General features: G+C 42.5%; 1 protein-coding gene across 2 annotated transcripts in view; it reads left to right on the forward strand.

The window, feature by feature from the left end:
* ATG14 (autophagy related 14) overlaps window positions 1–10502 on the forward strand; it is a 36380-nt gene extending 25878 nt beyond the window's left edge. The window contains exons 8-11 of one of the 2 annotated variants that reach the window (XM_061156994.1): window positions 400–490; window positions 578–663; window positions 7449–7545; window positions 8978–10502. In XM_061156994.1, coding sequence (XP_061012977.1) covers window positions 400–490; window positions 578–663; window positions 7449–7545; window positions 8978–8980 — 277 coding nt within the window. In that variant the 3' untranslated portion in view covers window positions 8981–10502. Of the gene's footprint in view, window positions 1–399; window positions 491–577; window positions 664–7448 lie in introns of both variants that reach the window. The other variant, XM_061156993.1, reaches the window with a different exon arrangement.
* Window positions 10503–14155: the final 3653 nt, after the last annotated feature.

The raw sequence follows: 14155 nt of genomic DNA on the forward strand, positions 1-14155 counted from the left end.
ATCCCTCTGCCTAACATGGATAGTCACAAAGTTTTCCTTTGTACAAATATGCCAAGATCTTACCAATCTGCTGCGTCTCCTGCTCATACCTCAGAGAATAATCCTGTCCATTCGTTGTTTCATTAGTGTGCAGATACTTGTGCAGAGTAAGTTTTCAGAAGTAGGGCTGCTTGGTCATAGGGTACATGCATGTGTAATTTCTGGAAGCAGTGAAGTTGCTCTTCGGGAGAGCAGTAGCTCATTCCTAGAAAGTTCCTGATAAGTGCAGTTTATTATGAGGCAGAGGACTTGGGGTGTGTCTTGTGCTAACTGTAGTGTAAAGCGTACTCTTTAAAATGAACATTTTAACAGAATTTTTTCAGGAATCACAACTTTACAAATTGTCCATTTGTTTTGCAGTGAATTTTGTGGAGAAAACCTCAGCAGACAGAAATTTACTCGAGCAGTGAAGAAACTGAATGCAAATATTCTTTATCTGTGCTTTTCCCAGGTATGGAAAATATGCCGTGAGCTCAATTTTAATTTGTTACATGGTTGAAAATATTAATCTCTTTTTTTTTTTCCCCACTTTTTTTAGCATGTAAATTTAGATCAATTACAGCCACTGCATACACTCAGGAATCTAATGTACCTGGTCAGTCCGAACTCTGAACACTTAGGCAGGTAAGAAGGGTGTTTGTTGCTTTTCTCTAAGTGGTGTTATTGTGATGACTTGTAAGTAGAGTTGCTATACCTGTGAGCAGGGTGCAGGGGCCTGATCCCCAGCCCCAAACTCTCTAGATGGGACAGAGATAACAGTCCTGTGCAGAAAGAAACAAGGGTTAGTCATGTTTGATCCCTTGTGGTCCTTACATAATCTTTTCTAAGAGGAAATAAATGGCAACCTTTTTTAACACCTACAGCAGAATAGAAGCCATATGTTCCTGGAGTGGGGACTTCTTGTTCTGTATCTGAAGACCAGAGGCTGTTTCTTTGAATCCACATCTGTTTCTTCCTTAGCTCGGCCTAGTGTCTCCCCCAATTCTTATGCATTTTCTTTTGTGCCTGTTCATTCTTTCCCCTCATAATAATCCCTCCCTGTTTTCTTTTTGTTGCTGAGTCTATCTGGCTGCCATTTGCTGGAGATAAAGGGCATTAGAAAGTTTATGAAATGAACTAGTTTGAAACCCCATTATCCTAAAAGGAGTAAGTTCACCAAAATGACCAATCAGGACTGGTCTGTGGGATCTTTCTAGTCTCTCAGCCCACGGAAGCACAACATAGATGAGACTTATCTTTGGGGCCATCCATGCACCCGTTCTCTGGGTGCTTATCTTTTTCCCTTGCTCTGAGAAGTTGGTCTGTACATTTCTGCAGATATGACTTGGTTAATGTATTTGAACTTTTGAAAGAGAACAAAGGAAAATAAAAGGTGGGAAAGTTCTTTGGGGACTCCCTCCCCTATCATTCATTTTCTTTGTTACTGGAACCATGGCTCTAGGGGAGACCCCCCCACTGACCAGGGTGCCTGGCTCCCTCCAAACTGCAGCGAGCCTAATCTTGGTCATCTGCTCTTAATCTTGTCTTGTGTGTCTTCTCAACTCTCCCCCCACCTAAAACAGTGCTTAACTTTTCTGGGACATAGAGCCTTCTGGAGAAAGCTGTGAAATCTCTCCAGGGAACCGCACCTACACCTAGAATTCTACTTCATTTTATAGGGAGGTTATTTGCCTCACCCCAAATCACATGCATTAGTTCACAGGCCATAGGAACCTGTTAAGGTAGCCATCCCATTTTTAGTGGTTGATGCCTATTTTTGTGAGTTTGCTGCTGTCTTCTCTCTACATTATTTGTAAAGGATTCCACATGAGGAAATTTATCTTTGATAATAACTGCTAATATTTATTGAGCCAACATATATGGACAGTGGGCCAACTGCTTGACCTGTATAAGATTGACGTGATAGATGGGAAAAAGGCAATGAATAAAATTCAGTTCTCATTAATAATTAAAGAAAAACTATTAAAAATTTTTAAATAGGTTATTAATAAAGGATATTTACTACAAACCTACATCAGAAACTAGTATACTTACTGACATGTTACTTAGGTAAATGTTTAACAGAGTCTTCCCCTTACAGTCAGAAAAGTCCAAGAATGCCTACCATCACTACTGTGTTACTGCTCTGGAGGCCTGGCCAAGGCAAAACATTTTTACAAAGAAGGTGTGTTTATATTGGGAAGAAGGTGACAATGTAGATGGTATGATTATCAAACTGGTTATCCAGGAGAACTAAGAAACTGTTGGAATTGATTGATCAGTGGTGACTAGATACAAGTTCACCATAGGAAGAGCAATTGCTTTCTTATATGCCAACAGCAACTAGTTAGAAAATGTAACGGATAAAAGGTCCTTTCTGTTGTGGCAACAAAAAATATAAATTATCTAAGAATAATCCTTACCTAAGAATAAGACTTACCTTACTTGCAAGTCTATATGAAGAAAATATGAAAATTATTCAACACATATTTATGGAATGTCTGCTGGGCAACTGTGTGAGGTATTGAACAGAGTGAAAGCAAGCCCGAGGCTGTGAAGGCCCTGAGCGTTCTCTAGGATGGGAAGACTCGGTGTGGTAAGAATGCCGCTTCTGCCCAGAAGGAAACCTGATGGGAAATTTCAGCAGATGTTTCATGGAACTTAAGTTGATTTCCAAGGTTCAGCTAGAAGCACAGTCTGAAAGGAAATTTTGAAAAAAGAACAAGGGATGGGCTTGGCTCCTTTAAAACATAGCATGAAGGTAATTAAAACCTTTATTCCCTCAGCATGCAGATAGGTGGAGCACTTAGAGGAAGAGAACAAAGAGTCCAGAAACAGGCACATGCGTGTGTCCGTGTGTGTGTGCGCGTGTGCATGTGTGTACGTGTGTGTGTGTAGGAATATCATAGATGATAGGGTGCCATGTTGAATTGGATAAAAACAGCAGCTCAATGGTGGTGGGCCAGTTGGGTATTTCTGTGGGGGAAAAGTTGGAATCATACTGCATTCCATATGTAAAAATAAATTCCAGATGACATAAAAGACCTTATTACTTTATTTAAAAAAACAAAACAACCTATAAAGGAACTAGGAGGAAAGACAGTGTGGGGAGGGAATTCACAAGCAACCCAAAAAACCCAAAAACCATAAAGGAAAGGAGTTACACATTTTACTGCGTCAAAACTAAATGTCTCTGGTAAAAGACACCATAAACAAAGTTAAAAGACAAGCAGCAGGTGTGTTTTGTAACCCTTATAATAGGCAGCAGATTAAAATCTAGACTGAAGAAATCTTTCAAATCAGTAAAAGACAAACGAACCTCATGGAAAAATAGACAAAGGATTTAGGCGGGAATTTCACACAGAAGTGCAAGTAGTATTCAAATGAAAAAATCTTCAGCCTCAATCAAGAGTAAAGAATTACTATTCTAAATAGCTTTCTGTCCATAGTTTTCAGCCATAAGTTTAGCAAAACTGGAAAGGCTTGATAGTATGCAGTGTTGCTGGAAAACAAACACCTTTCTTCTAGGGCAGATTCCCTTGGTGGGTGTGAAGCTTTCTCTGGGCTGCCCTCCATTTTGAGGGCTGGGTCTGACAGGAGTACACATGCACAGCCAGGTTGTTGAGCTCGTGTCTGTGAACCAGAAGGGCGGGAAGTAAGTTTCACGAGTCAGGTCCCCTTTCACACCTGCCTCAGTTGGAATTAAGACTTCAGAGAGGTTGTTGCAAGAACCTGGGTTCTGGCTGCTTCCATTAAGACTAGCTGCACTGAGGATCCCATCCTGAGCCCAAAATAAACTTCTTCTTTGAAATAAATTTACAGAAAAATAGCAATAAAACAAAAATAGGGCAGAAATCAGTTCACTTCAGTCACTCAGTTGTGTCCAACTCCATGTGACCCCATGAATCCCAGCACGCCAGACCTCCCTGTCCATCACAAACTCCCGGAGTTTACTCAAACACATGTCCATCGAGTCGGTGATGCCATCCAGCCATCTCATCCTCTGTCGTCCCCTTCTCCTCCTGCCCCCAATCCCTCCCAGCATCAGGGTCTTTTCCAATGAGTCAACTCTTCGAATGAGGTGGCCAAAGTACTGGAGTTTCAGCTTCAGCATCACTCCTTCCAGTGAACACCCAGGACTGATCTGCTTTAGGAAGGACTGGTTGGATCTCCTTGCAGTCCAAGGGACTCTCAAGAGTCTTCTCCAACACCACAGTACAAAAGCATCAATTCTTCGGTGCTCAGCTTTCTTCACAGTCCAACTCTCACATCCATACATGACCACTGGAAAAACCATAGCCTTGACTAGATGGACTTTTGTTGGCAAAGTAATGTCTGCTTTTTAATATGCTATCTAGGTTGGTTATAACTTTCCCTCCAAGGAGTAAGCATCTTTTAATTTCATGGCTGCAGTCACCATCTGCAGTGATTTTGGAGCCCCAAAAAATAAAGTCTGACACTGTTTCCACTGTTTCCCCATCTATTTCCCATGAAGTGATGGGACCAGATGCCATGATCTTAGTTTTCTGAATGTTGAGCTTTAAGCCAATTTTTTCACTCTCCTCTTTCACTTTCACGAAGAGGCTTTTTAGTTACTCTTCACTTTCTGCCATAAGGGTGGTGTCATCTGCATATCTGAGATTATTGATATTTCTCCCGGCAATCTTGATTCCAGCTTGTGCTTCATCCAGCCCAGCGTTTCTCATGATGTACTCTGCATGTAAGTTAAATAAGCAGGGTGACAATATACAGCCTTGACGTACTCCTTTTCCTATTTGGAACCAGTCTGTTGTTCCATGTCCAGTTCTAACTGTTGCTTCCTGACCTGCATATAGGTTTCTCAAGAGGCAGGTCAGATGGTCTGGTATGCTCATCTCTTTCAGAATTTTCCACAGTTTATTGTGATCCACACAGTCAAAGGCTTTGGCATAGTCAATAAAGCAGAAATATACATTTTTCTGGAACTCTCTTGCTTTTTCAGTGATCCAGCGAATGTTGGCAATTTGATCTGTGGTTCCTCTGCCTTTTCTAAAACCAGCTTGAACATCTGGAAGTTCATGTTTCACATATTGCTGAAGCCTGGCTTGGAGAATTTTGAGCATTACTTTACTAGTGTGTGAGATGAGTGCAATTGTGCGGTAGTTTGAGCATTCTTTGGGATTGTCTTTCTTTGGGATTGGAATGAAAACTGACCTTTTCCAGTCCTGTGGCCACTGCTGAGTTTTACAAATTTGCTGGCATATTGAGTGCAGCACTTTCACAGCATCATCCTTTAGGATTTGAAATAGCTCAACTGGAATTCCATCACATCCACTAGCTTTGTTCGTAGTGATGCTTCCTAAGGCCCACTTGACTTCACATTCCAGGATGTCTGGCTCTAGGTGAGTGATCACACCATCGTGATTATCTGGATCATGAAGATCTTTTTTGTACAGTTCTTCTGTGTATTCTTGCCACCTCTTAATATCTTCTGCTTCTGTTAGGTCCATACCATTTCTGTCCTTTATTGAACCTATCTTTGCATGAAATGTTCCCTTGGTATCTCTGATTTTCTTGAAGAGATCGCTAGTCTTTCCCATTCTGTTGTTTTCCTCTATTTCTTTGCACTGATCACTGAGGAAGGCTCTCTTATCTCTCCTGGCTATTCTTTGGAACTCTGCATTCAAATGGGAATATCTTTCCTTTTCTCCTTTGCTTTTCGCTTCTCTTCATTTCATAGCTATTTGTAAGGCCTCCTCAGACAACCATTTTGCCTCTTTGAATTTCTTTTCCATGGGAATGGTCTTGATCCCTGTCTCCTATACAATGTCACGAACCTCTATCCATAGTTCATCAGGCACTCTGTCTATCAGATCTAGTCCCTTAAATCTATTTCTCACTTCCAGTGTAGAGTCCTAAGGGATTTGATTTAAGTCATACCTGAATGGTCTAGTGGTTTTCCCTACTTCTTCAGTTTAAGTCTGAATTTGGCAATAAGGAGTTCATGATCTGAGCCACAGTCAGCTCCTGGTCTTGTTTTTGCTGACTGTATAGAGCTGCTCCATCTTTGGCTGCAAAGAATATAATCAGTCTGATTTCGGTGTTGACCATCTGGTGATGTCCATGTGTAGAGTCTTCTTTTGTGTTGTTAGAAGAGGGTGTTTGCTATGACCAGTGCATTCTCTTGGCAAAACTCTATTAGCCTTTGCCCTGCTTCATTCCATGCTCCAAGGCCAAATTTGCCTGTTACTCCAGGTGTTTCTTGACTTCCTACCTTTGCATTCCAGTCCCCTATAATGAAAAGGTCCGATGCTGTAAAGAGCAATATTGCATAGGAATCTGGAGTGTTAGGTCCATAAATCAAGGCAAATTGGAAGTGGTCAAACAGGAGATGGCAAGAGTGAATGTCGACATTCTAGGTATCAGCGAACTAAAATGGACTCGAATGGGTGAATTTAACTGAAATGACCATTATATCTACTACTGTGGGCAGGAGCTGGGAAGAGGGCAAGGAGAAGGAGCAGGGGCAGTGTGGAATTTGTTGACAAGGGTTCCATGGTGGCACTGAGGAACCATCACAGGCAATGAGGCTTGGTTTGGAGGTGATGATGTCATTGGGGACCTTTGGGAAATAAAAATAGCTTTCTCTTGAAATATAGTACAGAAATACACACTATTCCAGATGAATATATTCTGAATAGTTGTATCTCTTTCAATGCTATAAATGCGTCCCTAGAAAATTATGTAATGATATCTTAAAATGTATGCAGGAGCTTGCTGTTGACATAAATCCAAGGAAGCGTTGTTAACATGCATACAACTCTTTTATCATTTAGCCCCTGTGAGTGTTAGGAGTTTAGTAACTGGGAGCTTACATAAGGCAGAAAACACCTGTACAGTTCTGTTGTTCCACTAATTACCAGCGTATACCTCAGCTGACTGTTAGAATTCTCTCATTGGAATGCATAGATACAGCAGTTGTTTGAAACAGGAAATCACATGTTGGACAAGCATGCCGTGTCTCAGTGGATGGGCTTTTTCCATTCAGGGTCTTCACAAGTAGGTCAAGTTGAGGGAAGGTGTCACGTGGTGGTTTTATTCATTACTTGGATGGCCATCATCATTTAGGTAACTGATGCGTGCTCAGTCGTGTCCAACTCTCTGCGACTGCCCTGGACTGTAGCCGGCCAGGCTTCTCTGTCCATGGAATTTTCCAAGCAAGAATACTGGAGTGGGTTGCCATTTCCTACTCCAGGGGATCTTCCTGACCCAGGGATTAAACCCAAGTCTGCGGGCACAGTCCTTACCACTGAGCCGCCTGGGAAGCAGCTTACTTAGGTAAAGAAGCACTCAATTCCAGGCCAGTGCAGGGTGCGGCGGTGGCGCTGGTCCCCGGCGCCCCACCAGGTCTTCCGTCTGAGAGTGGTGCTTGTCCCACTGTCTGCCTGCAGGTCGGGGCCCTTTGAAGTACGAGCGGATCTGGAGGAGTCCATGGAATTTGTGGATCCCGGAGTCGCTGGAGAATCAGACGAGAGTGGAGATGAGCACGTAAGTGACGAGGAAACTGACCTGGGCACGGACTGGGAGAACCTGCCAAGCCCCCGCTTCTGTGACATCCCATCCCAGCCCGTGGAAGTCTCCCAGAGCCAGAGCAGCCAGGCATCCCCGCCCATCGCGAGCAGCAGTGCTGGTGGGATGATCTCGTCGGCTGCGGCCTCCGTCACCTCCTGGTTTAAAGCTTACACTGGACACCGTTAACGGGCAGTGACCAAGAGGCACCACTACAGCCTGGAGAAAGCGTTTCTTCCACTCTCTAGTAAACATTACGTGTTTAGCTAAGATAGTGCCTGGAACAAAAAGAGGTTAAGCTGTTGGGGTTTTTTGTTTTTTAAAGCAGGGAGTCTAGCATTTCTCTTGGTCAACTGGGCAATGGTGATGACCGACATGCTTATGATAATTAACAGAACAGAGGGGTCACAGGTCCTTCTCCCAGACCAGTGCTGATGGAGGAAGGCCCTGTTTGGTCAGTTTTATTGAGGCAGAAATGCAGGGAGCTCCCTCTGAGGACAGGCCATGGACTCCACAGACACGGCTGACATGTTGGTCCTTGTGATGCTAAGACTGTTGCTAAATACTTTGTTCCAGAGATTGAATCACAAGGAAGTGATTCCTGATGATTAGGACTTGAAAGAGGAAAACTGTTTAATATGAGTTCGTTTTTATGCCGTTAGTTTTTTGTTCAGAGAATCGGCAGGCAATTTGAAACACGTGTTTCTTTATAATTTGGTCATGTTCGGTTTTTAGGTCAAGGATTTTTGTTTCATTTTAAAAGCGTGGGTTTTTTTGGTTTAGTCTTGTTTTTGTTTTTTTGGAGGGAGAGAAGTAGTTTAAAACTGATTTCACTTGTGCTGCTCCATTGTGGCCCGTCGGACATTCCTGTTTTCTTTCTCCCCACACACCAAAGAAACCAAGGTCTTTTTTTCTTTAGGACCCATATCCATGAAGAGAAGAAATGCTGGCTGCAATACTGTCCTAGAGATTTAAGAACTGTTTTCTTGTGTTTTGAGGGAAATTAAGTTCATTCTTACCTAGACTGAATTCCTACCACCCACATTGTGTGCATTTTGAAATTGAACTATTTTCCGTGGGTAAAAAGTAAGTCATTAAGGTTGTTCCCTTATGGAAGCCAAATGCCTGCCTGGGCACAGGTTAAAAGCCACTGAAGTGGCCTCTGGTCATTCTTCTGCTGTCTGGTTTCTTCCTAAGGGCTTTAGTAAGTAGCAGGTTTCTCCAGGGAAAAGCACCCTGCTTGTTTGTTTCCTAGGTCTTTGTTGCTCTAAGGACACTACCTTTGCTCTGAAATGCAGAGCACATCATTACAGCTAATACTGCTCTTCTCTATCCTGGGAAAGCTCTGATGGAAAGAATTTTCTCTCACCAAGAGATCATTTTCAGCTAATGTGTCTTGTCCTTCTCTTAGTGACAATCTCATAAGAAAACCGTGGAGAGGCATTATGTACAAATATGTAAGTAGTTTTTTATTTTTAATAACTACAAAAAAAAATCCTATGTAATAACTACAAATGAAATCCTATGAAAAATTCCTAGCAGGCATTATCACCATATCTTGTTAGTGTGACTGGCATGATAGTACCTCATAAATCACTTGGAGGTTTGTCCCGCCCTAGCTTCTTTTCTCGTTGTAATGATTATAGTTGATACTTTGCCTCCAAATCTGAGGTGCTATATATAGCTCTTGCTATTTGGTATACTTTGTGTTTGGTAGAGTTTGGGGTAGAATTGCAGAGAAGAATGTTTATTCCTACCCAGGAATCCTGAGTTCCCTGACTTTATGAATTTTCCACTGAGGGAGGAAACAGGCTTTTCCCCTTGTGGGTTCTTATTACAGCCAGTACGGGTTTTAAGTGCTGGCCTTTGTGATTGCTGGGTTGCATCGCCCCATCCATGTCTAAAGAGTAAGTTCATAGAGGGTGGCTGCGGTAGACTTGAACAAATACCAGATGAACTTAAAATCTCACGAGATGAGAGTTGTCTAGGCATTCAGACCCTCAAAGAGCTTAGTCTTGGAACACTGGGATTTGGGGCTTGGGGGTAGAAAACAACTTTAGCTGAAAAAATGCACAGCAGTCACAGTTCTTCTCAAGTAATCTTCTTATGAAGAAGGTATCACAAACTAGAGTAATTCAATAAAACTTACATGGATATGGGAAATGTAGCGATTGATAGGGTATGTTTTGTTGTTAATATCAAATAGAGGCACTTTACTTAGGGTTAAATGGTCAAACCTTTAATGGTTTTGAACACCAACATACTGGCTTAACACTGCTGAGATATTTTGGTTTTCATTATTTTGCACTGGATCCACCCTGTAAATATTCTTAAATATACATTTCAACCACTGTTTGTTTTTTCTACTCTCTTTGCTGCTCATTAAAATCTCTCATGGAGGTGCCAGAACCATATGTAAACAGCTTTTTAAAAAATTGAAGCTGGTATTTTTTTTTTTTTCCTAAACAAAAAAAGCCATAGAACTTGGTCATGTTTTCCATAGTAAAATGATTTGTTGAAACAAGGTAATACTAGAAAAACTCACAGGCACCACATAGGCTGCTTTAAATGGTCTGTTAAAGACTGTTTTTGTAATGGGGTGTAACAAAGAAAAGTTTTGCACATCTGTAAGTTCAGGGGGAGAACAGTGTCAACATCGGGGAGTGGACAGAATTCATGTAAGGAGTTGTGCATTGATAATATGGGGAAGAACGTTTGGTGGCATGCTGTTAAAAGAATCTCCTCGAGGCGTCACATTGCAGGGATTCCCCACTGCTCTGTGACTTCCAAACCAGTTTGAGTCATACAAATAAATGTTTTCTAAACTTTTATTGTATTATTGCAATAAATCTTTTAACAGTACTTTGCAAATATGTATGTCTTCTTCAAGCTCTGATTACTCATTTCTACTGATAATAAATTGAGGGTAGCAAAAATGAGATCTAACTGGAGTATTTTATACAAACTGTAGGATTTTTTTTTTTTTTTAATTTTTTGCCATGTGATGAAAAATGCCTGTTAATCCTTTTTTTAAAAAGTATTTAGTGGTATTACAGTAATGGCCCATCTTCAGTAAGCTTGAAAATTAGTTGCATACTTGCTCTGAAGATGCATTTTTGTTTGGTAGCTATCATTTGATGCGGATCACCAACAGTGACTTTTGGTGTCTTGCAACAGCCCTTTAAGGAGGGAGGGAGGGAAGGATGGGGCCTCTGGGTTGCCCATATGGAATCTGCCTAAGATTTCTTCAGAACAAGAGAAAGGGAAATATTAGAGGCGATCTGTCAGGCAGTGAGAACAGCAGAATCCTTCCCCTCTGTGTTTTGTTCTGCTTGGGTAACTATGTAGTCTCTGCCAGGTGGGTAATCCGTACCTTTCAGGTTAGATTACTGTGAAGAGGGGCCATGTGCAAGGTGGATGGGGATACCGAGAGTGATGACTGCAAAAGAGCGAGAGCAGCTCAGACAAATGCTGAAGCACTGTTGCCGTGGTCATCCTACTCTTTTTTACCTGCAGGAAGAGGCCAGCCAGCAGTAGCAGAACAGGCAGGGAAATGGAAGGAGTCCTGAATAGGGCATGTGCTTCCATGTCAGTCCTTCACCTCCCTGGGTAACAGTTAAAAACATCCTCCCGTCTAATGGGTACACACAGATTCCCAGTCCTCAGACTTAGATCATGATTGATGCAGGAGTCGGGTAGAAGCAGATGGAAAGAACTAAGGATAAATTTGTCCTCAGTGGTTGGGAGGTCATTTGAAAATTGCTTCAACAGCATGCACTAGGAAATTTGAAACCAACTTTTGGGCAAGTTATCTGAACCCCAGCTGTGAAATACTCAAGAGAAGGCCACCAGTAGCACCCTGTTCCAAGGATCTGGTGAGAAAGTATCCCCATAAAAAGGGTTCACTGTATGCTTAGAGTTCCAAAGATGAAGTGTCTTGTTTTTTTAACCAAAAAGGACCAGTGGGACCATCTTTTCTAGAAGAAAAGGGATGGTAAAACAGCAAGAGGTGCATCAGTGACTTTTTTGTTGTGTTTTGTAGGAAGGAATGAGGTAATAGTCTGGTGGGGAGAAAACCTGATGGAGAATTCAAATGGTCCCTTTAAAAAGTGAGAAATAGGCAGGGGGTATCTGACAGCACTAGGTAAGCTGAAAAGTGGGTGGGAGTCAGTAGGGTGGAAGCAGCTCAGTCATGAGGGCACATTAATACCTTCAGGTCCATATCAGCTTGTTCACCATCTCCCCCCCTTGGACATGACTTTTTAGCATTTACTTTATGACTTCAGAAGACACCTGGATTTTGAGGAAAGGGCTCTCCTGCCCTTCCCAGAAACTTATTTCCCTAAATTTAAAACATTATGAGGAAGACATTTGTAGAGCATAAGCAAGTAGATGGCTCTTGATTTTAACAACAGAGGGGCAAGTGGTTTGGAAGGTAGTAAATGGGAGAGACACGTCTCCTAACCACAGGATGATTAATAATGATAGAAATGGTATATCTTCTGCATCAGTAATGTATTCAGTAATAGTTGCCGTCAGAGTAGGAAGGACCATGTCTAGCACCCTGGACTTGCACCCTAATGGTGCAGTTATTTCCTGGCTTAGGGATACTGGTACTGGCTTACGTTGGAAGTTCTGCACTGATGGCCTTGGAGAAAAAGTCTGCTGAGGCCTGGAATGCTCTTGACCAAGACCTTTAGTGCCCAAAACACATGTGCATTAATGTTTCAGAAACACTCACCTTATAGCAGTGCTGTCCAGTGTAATATTTATTGTAGCCCACATATGTGATTCTAAACTTTCTGGTAGTCTCATTAAAAAGGTAAGAAGAAATTGGTAAAATGTATAATATAGTTTAATTCAAGATACCCCCAAATACTATTTTATCTAATTAGCGTGAAAAATATTAAAATGGCGGGGGCGGTTGGGGGGAGGCTGTAGGAAGGTTCATTTGTATTCTTGCCCTCGGCCACAAAAGCTGGGGAGGGCTTACCCCTTTATTTACACTTAAACCCTCCTTGAATTCACTCTTTTCTGGGGTGTGTCCACAGTCCTGCTGAGAAGGTATGCAATAAAGAGCTTCAGCAGAGCACTCATTGGAAGCCTGAAGGAAGACTGCTGACCTGGGAAAAGATGGGGTGAGAGGTCCCAGCTTAGACGCCAGGGCAGCCAGAGCACTGTCTCTGCTTCGGAGAAGAATCAATCCAGGCTGGGGAGGAAGGATTGTTTGTGGCAGGCCACACACCCTGCAGCATAATCGTGTTTGGCTACCCGTACAGGAGACTTGGTGAGGAAGAGCAGAGGTCATTATTGGCTCTGTCCCAGAAGAGAGTCCCGTCCACCCCTGCCTTCCCACTGGGCTGCAAACATGCAGTTACACAGAGGGGCCGTTTCCCCTCCTAATGGATAGGCCACTAACAGATACAACTTGGCTCTGCATTTTACTGATTGGCAAGTAGTCGATTTTGAATCTGGTTTTGAATCTTCTATCAGCTTCTTCAAACTACTTAATAGACATCTAAAAATACCAGTGAGTAAAGCAGTTTTATTCTCTGATGGGGGTGGTAGGGGAGGTGGACATAAAGGAGGGAAATAATTAAAATAGCACAAGTGATTCTGCCCGAGTTAATTAGGAGACATGATCTGCTCATCACTCAGCAAGCACAAGTCCTTTTACAGGACTTGCACATTTCCCACCACTGTGCTTGGTATGTATCCTTTTCTCCTGGTGGGAGATGGACATGCAGGACTTCATTTCAGCTGTATGCCATTTTCTCCATAAATGCTGACTTCTGAACCTAATCCCTGCTGGGTTTTGTCATTCCAAAGAGAAAAGCAAAACATTTAAGTAGAGGTTTCTAATTTTAAACTTTTATAGCCTTAAAAGAATCTTAATCCAAAAAGAATTTGAGACAACAGGTCCCAAAACTAGTTTGTTCTGAGGTCTGTTCTCTACTAAGTGAAGAGGAGCTGAGGGACCTTTGAGAGGGGAAGGTTTCACTTTGCATTTCAATCAGAGGAGCACCACGTCTCACCAGGGTTGTAGCAGAGGAGATGGGCATCTCTCTGCTCCCACTCCCTTCCCAACTGCCGATTTTAGTGGCTCTGCTCCTTTAAGATTATGTATGTATATATTAGTCACGTCAGTCATGTGTGGCTTTTTGCGACCCCATGGACTTTTCTGCCCGGCTTTTCTGTCCATGGAATTCTCCAGGCAAGACTGGAGTGGGTTGCCATTCCCTTCTCCAGAGGATCTTCCCACCCCAGGGATCAAACCCAGGTCTCCTACATTGCAGGCAGATTCTTTACCATCTGAGATACTGAATAACACCAGGTCAAGCAAACCACCTAGAATAGGTGTTACTGCCTAACTGGGTTTTGCTTAAACCAGTTAGATGTATATACACTGGAAGTCCCCCAAGGGTTCATAACCACAGTGATGTTTGCTCTTCCCATGAGGTTATGCAGACACCAACTATGGCCACACGCTTCGGTGCATGTCATAGAAGGGACTGCACATTTCCCATGAAGGTCCTTTCGCCAGTCACGGAGATGGCAGCACTAGCTTGTCTGAACCCGAAGCGACACC

Source organism: Dama dama, chromosome 12 (genome assembly GCF_033118175.1).
Source record: "Dama dama isolate Ldn47 chromosome 12, ASM3311817v1, whole genome shotgun sequence".
Lineage (NCBI taxonomy): Eukaryota > Metazoa > Chordata > Mammalia > Artiodactyla > Cervidae > Dama > Dama dama.